At 46.8% G+C, this 9,256-nt stretch overlaps 1 protein-coding gene across 2 annotated transcripts; it reads right to left on the bottom strand.

Annotated features, from left to right (window-relative positions):
- Positions 1 to 5,729: 5,729 nt before the first annotated feature.
- On the bottom strand, positions 5,730 to 8,211 carry UBB (ubiquitin B). 2 transcript variants are annotated; one of them, XM_082492890.1, is made up of 2 exons: positions 8,088 to 8,211; positions 5,730 to 7,194 (listed from the first exon to the last, which is right to left on the bottom strand). In XM_082492890.1, exon 2 carries the CDS (start codon positions 7,186 to 7,188, stop codon positions 6,043 to 6,045), a length of 1,146 nt encoding a protein of 381 aa, XP_082349016.1. In that variant the 5' UTR covers positions 7,189 to 7,194; positions 8,088 to 8,211; the 3' UTR covers positions 5,730 to 6,042. The 2 variants fall into 2 exon arrangements, with proteins under 2 accessions (XP_082349016.1, XP_082349015.1); XM_082492889.1 differs by lacking the exon at positions 8,088 to 8,211 and adding an exon at positions 7,900 to 7,955.
- Positions 8,212 to 9,256: the final 1,045 nt, after the last annotated feature.

The following is a 9,256-nucleotide window of genomic DNA, read 5'->3' as shown; positions in this document are numbered from 1 at the left end:
CATACTGGACTCTGGCTGTGTCTTTCTTCTTCCAAACCTACCACAAGCCAACAGAGAGCCTAAAGCAAGTCTCATCTGACAGGGCTGCAGGATGATGTGGGGCTTCCTGAAATGTGGCTGTCACCCATAGAAACATTCCCAGATGGCTCCTACTTTGAGTCAGATGCAGGCTGCGAGATGACCTCCCTATAAATACACACACTAAATGGCAGGGTGCCTTTTCCTCTTTCATGGTTTTGCATGAGATCACAAGCTTATTTCTCCGATTCCCGTGTTTCAAAATTAAGCTGATCCAGGAACAACCCAAAGCTACTTATTCTTTCCGGGCTTAATGATCTATAAGACCCACAAAATAGCATATAAAGAACAAACATATGTAGATAAATGCAAGACCAGATCTCATCTGTCTTCATTCTAGCCTTGCACTGATTTAGTTCAGTTTGCTTTAGTTGTGTTACACTTAATTTACTGTGATATCAACAGACAGATTCAGGCCCAGGATTTTAGCTGAGACATGGATTTAAATCCTCTTGGGCTTTTCCTGCAGCTTTCATGGGAGTCAGCCCCCCATTCTAGCCGAGGAACCAAATCAGCCCACAAAAGTGCATCGTAACAGAGTTCTTTCTGCTCATCTGGTTTTAATAGCTTACACAGAGGAAGGAGAATGTGCAGCTTGCTGGGAAAGGAACCACTGCCAGCTGCGGGGTCACCACAGCAAAACAGAAACATGGAGCTGCTGGGGGAACACAGAAACATTGGTATGCGCACACACATGCGCACACGCTTTCGCAGAGACTACACCAGAGTAAACACTCGCACTTCCATTTCAGAGAAGGGAGAAGCGAGGCAGAAAAAAAATACGAGACCTGCCCAAATGCGCACTTGCCAGTGACAGCGTTCCGAGGTCAGTAATGGGATTATGTCACTGCTGTGCACTGGCCAACTGAGCGGGTTATGATGCTTAACGAGCATCTTGCCACCAAAATTTAAAATCCTGATAGCTGTTAGGACTCAGGAGGAAGCCCTCCAAAGCAGCGTGTGGGGAGAATAAAAGAAGCAATTTAATTTCCCCTATCTGCCAGCCTGAATTTTCAACAGCAACATGTGACCTTCTTGCCTTTTGAGGCTTTTAATTAAGGGAACAGGAAGGAATCTTGCAATTGCTCTGTACTTATTTTACTGATGAGAATGTGCCTGATGGCGCTAAGTTTCTCCCTACAGGAGAGACACATTCTGTGCAAGCCTTAAATCTGGCAAGAGAGAAGTCAAATTCATAACTACTAAGTGAAATTTTAAGTCAAATCAATAATTTTCATTTCAAGATATTAACAAATATTTTCATAATTATAATTATTATATATTTGTAGATTATATATGAAGAAGCACTGTAATTCATAGCAGGAAAAGCAATCGCAGAAGGCAAAAGAAAGCATGAGCATATGGCTTTCTGCAAAGATTGAAACAAGCATCTTTCCTAAAATATGTATTCTCTGTTCACCTAAGTGCCCATTTTTACCAAATACTGAAAAATGTAGCACTCATAATTAATATCAGATTTTCTGTATGCTGTAAATAGAATACCAAAGTCACTTACATGTGTCTGTAGCTTAATTACAGCATTGATCTGCAGCTACTCTAAGGGGTTGCAGCTCAAAATCATTTCCACAGGAGGAGGGAAGCCTGTAATAACAGCACGTGAGGGGGGACCACGAACATTATCTCCAGAACAAGAGGTCAGCCAGCGCTTCATTCAAACCTCACGAAGGACACATGGCTAAAAGAGAAAAATGTTTCTTTTAAAGGTGTACTTTCACACTTGGGAAAATGTCACATATTTTTGCAAGGCCAGACTTTTTTTTCATGCAACTGTTATGTAAAACCCACACCGAAGGGATGAATTTTAGCAGCTCCATTTGTTACAGTTCCACAGATGGAATTCTATGCCTCTAGAGACACCAGCCAGTGCCCAATCTAAAATCCAAATATTCTTAAACATAATTCCTGGTCAGAACTTGACGAATAGCCCTGGGGACTCAATTAATTTACATGACAGTTTTTCTCTAACTACTAGCCTTACATCATAACATTTAAAGGCTCCGATCTATATACTTCTCAGGCCTTTGAAGGAACAATCCACTTCTCTTGTTCCTTAAATGGAAGTATCTTTCTACTTGATGTATCCCTTTCTGTAGGATTACAGCCTGAAGGAATGCTCCACTGACAATCAAATAGCAGCAAAATACGAAAACCAACGGTAATGCTACAGAACACCACTTTTGTGGAGAAACAGTGACATCCAGTGGCCATTAAGTAAACCTGAATTCCTGCTGCTTGTGAAAACAGCCTCGATAGGAAATCCTTCAAAAATAGCAAAAAAGGGTTGCAAGCATACACTTGTGAGAATTATAGTCATTCGCTTACTCTTTGTATCAAAATAGTTAACAGAAACACGTCTAATTTAAAAACTCAAGTTCCAAATAAGGCTGGTTTTGATGATGCAGCCATGTTCCATAAATATAAAATTACGCATCCAAGGGTCTTTAAACGCAGTGACTACGCAAGGCCTTTGGACCCGTAGACAAGACTGCAAAGATACTGCAGTATTCCCAACATGTCTCTGCCTTAGCCCTCATTTTCCCTATATGCTGATGTTTTGGGGCAGTTGCTAACACAGCAAAACACTAAACGTATCCAAAACCCAGTATAACAGGGTTATCTCATTTGTCTTCTTAAAATAGATAGAAGTATTTTTTTTTAAAAAGCAGAAAGACAAAACCCCTGAAGTCTTGAAATCTTTTTTTTTTTTTTTTTTTAAGAGAGAACAGACTAGAAATTAAGTGAAGCTACAAGAAAAAAGCACAAAGGCCACTCACAAAGCTCAGGTTGCAGCAGGATTAAAAGAAGTTATCAGAATCTGTTGTCTATATGGCAGTATTAGGATTATCTCATTTTAATAGCATATAGATTCTGGCTAAAGCCTATTCAATTCTTATTTTAGTTACGAATAGTTGGCTCTAAGCAGACTGAATTGAGGTACCACCACACTGTAAGAAAAACAAATGTCGTATCTTAACATCAGTCACTCCTATTGCCTGATACCTCTTGCTTTGTCTTTTGTTCATAACTTTAGCGTAAACAACACGTTATGCAAATACATATTTACATTTCCATGTAATTTATATACATTTCCCTAATTCACACCATTTAAGATAAATTGCAAAGATTTTTCCTTATTAACAAACAAATCCCTTGCAGTCATCTCTTCCAGCTAGTGACTGCCATCTCCCCATTAGCTGGGGATCAGAAGCCGGGATAACACAGCTCCCGCAAGAGAAGTGGGAGCCCAGCACAAGTGTCCCCGTGTCTTCGCAGTGACCCACCCCAGTCCGGCTCCGCACTTCACGCAGGTAGTGCTGCAACACTACAGCATCTGGGGATTTCACTCCTTGTACTTTGGCTTTAAGGATGTGCTGTTCTGCATCATTTCTATCCAACCAAATGCAGAGCTTCAGCATAAGCCCCACATGAAGAAAACTTCCTACAGGGCTGGGGACAACAGCACCCAGACACATTCTGTTTCACTCAGTCAGCTCAGGCTGCCTGAACTGGGCCTGAGCTGCTCCCCACAACCACAAAATGCCTGAACCTTCCCCCCTCCCACTGCTTATCATCTCAGGTGCAACAGCAGAACCCAGCAGGCTCCACTCATGGACCACCCACCCACAGGAACACCAGAAGGACCAGCAGTGGTGATGGTTCAACACAGGCTTGGCTCAGGCTGAACAAAGTTGGAGTGAGTGCGCATTGGAACGCTGGTGCAGACCCACTCAGATCACTACACATCCCATTCCCAGGGTCTTCCCCATTCTTGCAGAGCAGACCAAACCCCAGAGATATCCCTGCACAAAGCCAGCCACACCAAGCGTTGCCTAAGGAGTCCAGGCAACACACCACATTTGAGCAACGCTGCTGCAATGGTTCTCCTCCAGCCACGGACTCTGGAGAAAGGGTACCTGCCAAGTACAGACTTATATCTAAAGCAACCTGCCCCCCACAGCCTGCATTATCTGGCCAGTTTGTGACTGGAACCGTTCCCATACAGCATATGTTAACTATTAAGAGAACTTGAGAAAGGACATCTCTTAATTATGAGCCAGAGGAGATAAAGCAGCCAGTTTTACCATGGAGCAAATCGTCATCAGAAAAAAAAAAAAAAAAAGGTAAACTTTTTCATTGTCTCCTCTGGACTATAAATTGCTCAGTGAGTTTATACACTACTGAGCAGACAGCAGGCTATGAGACACCCAGTCACAAGTGACAGAATCAGAGAATGGTCGGGGTTGGAAGGGACCTCCGTAGGCCACACTGCCCAGCCCGCCTGTTCAGCCACGGCCACCTAGAACCCGTTGCCCAGAACCACATCCAGATGGCTTTTGAGCATCTCCAAGGAAGGAGTCTCCCCCACCTCTCTGGGCAAAGGCAAAAGAAGCAATTGCAGGAAACCTCAAGTAATCTAAGGGAAGGCTCTCCTAAGGTAGAAACAGCAAATGTTTACAGAACTTCAGATTACTGCAAGCACAGCCAGGTATAGCAGACAAGGAAACAAGCCCTGCCACTGGGAGGTTAGGTGGGCACAGAAAAGAAGCCTTTGGTTATAACCATCAAAACCACACTGAGCTTAGTTACAATGTGCAATTTTCCATGAAAACAGTAGTATAACTTTTTAGCTGTGATTGCATGCCAGTCTGTGCCAAGAATGCACTGCTGTACAAGTGCATTACTTACCACAGACACTCGGGGATGTTAAATTAAAAGCTGAAATTCAAGAGGAACAAACTTTCACAGCAACACTACAGTGGACAACTCAATCAAAATGGTACATAACACAGGGTTGCCAGTAAAAGGCAAAGTGCAAAAGCACAGAAATACTGCACACAGCATATGGATGCTGAGACCCCCATTTCAGGTCAAGCAGCTGTCAAAATTCAACAGATGAAGACAGCAACAGCCACAACCCTTACAACCTAGTTTTTCTGTGAATACGCACATGGACGATGACTTCTAAGACCCACCACTACAGTTGAACTAAACCATTCTAACCCCCACCCTGTTTCCCAACCCTCTTTCAAAAAAAAAAAAAAAACAAACCACAAAGACAACCCAGACTTCAGTGGCGCTGCCCTCACTTTTGGCATTGAATCATTATGTAAGACTTAAACCAGGAAATTGCTGTACTGCTCACTCCTGTGCTGCCATTCAGTATCGAGAGCAGTTGCCACTAGAGCCTTAAAGGCCTCCCCACTGCATGCCCCCGCACCAGCAGCGGTTCTCACTGCAATGAGCCCTTCCCCAGGTAAGGTGTTCCATGTAGTGCAGCCAACCAGACCAACACCCCACAGCTGCTTCTGTAAAATTTACTTTGAACCAGTGGCCACTAGAATTGACCACCGTTTTTCCACTTAAAAATACATCAGTACTCATCATTGCTCATATAGCCCCAGCAGAGCATAGCTAAGCTCAACTCACTTCATGGCAGTGCCATGCAGTGAAACTGCTCACACTTCAGGGAAGTAGAGTCAACTAGAACACAGGTGCAGTGAAACCCACCCCACTGTATGGAGTCATACCACCTTTATTTGGTCTGTGGCTTTCCAGGGTCTTTAAAAGGACATATTATCCTCCCTGGAAATAGAGTTACATTGAACTCTATTAGAAAAAAGAACATCGTATTAGTGCTTAAATTAAGACTTTAATCCAGATCTGTTTTCAACCATAAGATCCTCATTATACAAAGAGGCTTAAACTGCCATGGAAAAAAAAGCCAAAGTAAGTATGTCACTTAAATACACCAGTTTTACTAGCTTAAACTGAGACAGACTACAACTTGTAATGTGCAACAGAAACTTTATTAGCATTTCAGACAGTTGTTCAGCAGTTACTTAAGCTGGCATTAGCTTTGCATTTAATTTAAGACATTGAAGAACTACAGTGCAAACACAAGTGTTATTGGCAATCTTGTTGTCAAGCAAGATGGACAATAACTTAACAGCCACCCCTCAGGCGCAGCACAAGATGCAGGGTGGATTCTTTCTGGATGTTGTAGTCGGACAGGGTGCGTCCGTCTTCCAGCTGCTTGCCAGCAAAGATCAGCCTCTGCTGGTCAGGAGGAATGCCTTCCTTGTCCTGGATCTTGGCCTTCACGTTCTCAATGGTGTCGCTAGGCTCAACCTCAAGGGTGATGGTCTTGCCAGTCAGGGTCTTCACGAAGATCTGCATGCCACCCCTCAGGCGCAACACCAGATGCAGGGTGGATTCCTTCTGGATGTTGTAGTCGGACAGGGTGCGTCCATCTTCCAGCTGCTTGCCAGCGAAAATGAGCCTCTGCTGGTCAGGAGGAATGCCCTCCTTGTCCTGGATCTTGGCCTTCACGTTCTCAATGGTGTCGCTAGGCTCAACCTCAAGGGTGATGGTCTTGCCAGTCAGGGTCTTCACGAAGATCTGCATGCCACCCCTCAGGCGCAACACCAGATGCAGGGTGGATTCCTTCTGGATGTTGTAGTCGGACAGGGTGCGTCCATCTTCCAGCTGCTTGCCAGCGAAAATGAGCCTCTGCTGGTCAGGAGGAATGCCCTCCTTGTCCTGGATCTTGGCCTTCACATTCTCAATAGTGTCACTGGGCTCAACCTCGAGAGTGATGGTTTTGCCAGTCAGGGTCTTCACGAAGATCTGCATGCCACCCCTCAGGCGCAACACCAGATGCAGGGTGGATTCTTTCTGGATGTTGTAGTCGGACAGGGTGCGTCCGTCTTCCAGCTGCTTGCCAGCAAAGATCAGCCTCTGCTGGTCAGGAGGAATGCCTTCCTTGTCCTGGATCTTGGCCTTCACGTTCTCAATGGTGTCGCTAGGCTCAACCTCAAGGGTGATGGTCTTGCCAGTCAGGGTCTTCACGAAGATCTGCATGCCACCCCTCAGGCGCAACACCAGATGCAGGGTGGATTCTTTCTGGATGTTGTAGTCGGACAGGGTGCGTCCGTCTTCCAGCTGCTTGCCAGCAAAGATCAGCCTCTGCTGGTCAGGAGGAATGCCTTCCTTGTCCTGGATCTTGGCCTTCACGTTCTCAATGGTGTCACTGGGCTCGACCTCAAGGGTGATGGTCTTGCCAGTCAGGGTCTTCACAAAGATCTGCATGTTCAACTGTAAAATATACAAGAAATTCAGCTTTAGCTACTTAATGAACACAATCTTTAATGATTTCTACGTAGAAGAATTACTGCTGCTTATTTCACACTACATAAACACTACTTGGATTCATTTAGTGTTTTTCATTAGTATTTTTTACAACCATCCTTTTAACTCTTACCCCTGACTAACAAAACATCTCCCGAGGCCCAGTGCGCTACGCTCCTATAGCAGAGTCTTTTTACATCGCCTCTCTCCAGCCGGCTCCTAGACCCCCCCCCCCCCCCCCGCACTGCAGCAATGCGGCAGAGGGACGCACCACCGCACCTCCCGCAGAACCTCACGGGGGCGAATTGCGACAACAGCTCAGCGCTGCTCCCCCCGCGGCAGTGACTCAGCAGCCGCCCGCTTCCGGGGGGGAGGACAAGCGCAGCCTCCGCCATTTTCACCGTAATGCTGCCTCCTTCTTATGAGGAAATAATTGCGGTTTTTTTACGCCCTCTCCCCAGTTCTTAACGTGCCTCAGAGCAAGACGCGACTCTGCAGAGTTCTGTCGTGTGTGTGTGTGTGTGTGTGTGTGTGTGTGTGTGTGTCCCCGTGTCCCAATATCAAAAAAGGCTGCCCGACAAGCACCCACCCCGGCCTTATACCTCCCTGCCCAGAAATACCGTCCCGTTTCCCCCCTTCTAACCCCCCAAACAACCCCACCGCTTAACTCACGTCTCCGGCCCTGAGCGCCGCCCGTCTACAAAAGCTCTGCGGTCTCCAACAACTTGACTGCTGTATGACGCAGCCCCACCCATATTTATACAGTTTCTGCCACACAGTCCCCGCCCCTCCAACTGACGTGTCCATCCGCCTCCCAAAGTAGTCCCAAGTAAAAGACCACTGTTGTGAACTTTACTTGCCTTTCTCCCGTTTCAATCCCTTCTCCACAGGGTAGAGGGGTCCTGGAGTCTTGGTTTGGGACCTCAGACGCTTAAAAATCTTGACATTTCTGAGGGGGCGGATGGATCTGAAGTTGCGGTTCAGCGGTCGTAGAAAGAACGGGAAGTTCGGCATTGATTGGCGCAACAGTAAGGACGGCGGCGCTGATTGGTTGATCCGGGGGAGGGGGGAGGGATGTAGAGAATGGAGGGGGGGCGGCTGTAAGGAAAGCTCTGGAAGATTCGGGTGCTGCTCGGCGCTGATTGGTGCGCGGTGAGGTCAGCGCTGTTGCTAGGGTGGAGCCGCCTCGCGGTGGCAGACTTCGGCGCGGGGGTGGGGGGAGGGAGGGTAGAGGCTGCGCTCATGGGCGCTGGCGCTGCTGCAGTGGCCGGCGGGAGGGGGCTGGTGGGGGGGGGCACCGGTTGGCGCCCCGCGGAGATGGGGCCGGGGCGGGTTTTTTAGCTGCTGTCTCGGCCCCAGGCAGCGCTCAGGGAACAGCTTGGGACGTAAAGGGGGAAGAGTACCCCGGAGAAAGAGGGGTTACCCTTGGTGCTAGCTTTTCGTTGCCCCACAGCGCATCTGACTGACCCCCTTCCCTGGGGTGGCCTGGAGCATTCATGGCAGAGCCTGGTCTAGGCCGTAGGGCTGGTCCTGTCATGCGTGGCTGTGGGGAAAAGCCGGGAAGAGCAGAAGTGAGTTAGAAAAGCTGGAAAAAAGATGTTATTCAGAAAATTGGCGAGTTTTGGTGACTCCTGGTGTGTCACGCTTGCTGCCGGCTGAGCGTGCCCCTGGTCAGACAGCCTATTTCCTGAGCTGCCCTTCGAACCAATTCCAGCCGCTGACAGCTTAATTCTCTAATGTGGGGTTGCAAAACAACCCCTGTGATGAAATGCTGACATTTTAAATTCAAACGGCTGTTTACCTGCCTTCAGACCAGGAAGCTTTGATCGGGTTATGGAGCAACTTCCTTCTGTGAACTGATGTAGAAATGTGTTTTGTGTTAATTAAGCTTCATTATACCTTTCAGACTGGCTCTTAACTCATTTTATATCATATCTGAAGCACACAAAATCCAGAAAGGTTTTTGTGGTTGTGTTTTATCTGCTGCTAGTTCCTTCAGTCAACACAGATGAACTTGCTGTTAAATTCT

This window comes from Vanellus vanellus (genome assembly GCF_965231255.1).
Source record: "Vanellus vanellus genome assembly, chromosome: 19".
NCBI lineage: Eukaryota > Metazoa > Chordata > Aves > Charadriiformes > Charadriidae > Vanellus > Vanellus vanellus.
This window is presented reverse-complemented; position numbering and strand designations above follow the sequence as displayed.

Bases quoted from the DNA above. Each gene is read 5' to 3' on its own strand.
- UBB (XM_082492890.1), bottom strand. From the start codon at position 7,188: ATGCAGATCTTTGTGAAGACCCTGACTGGCAAGACCATCACCCTTGAG.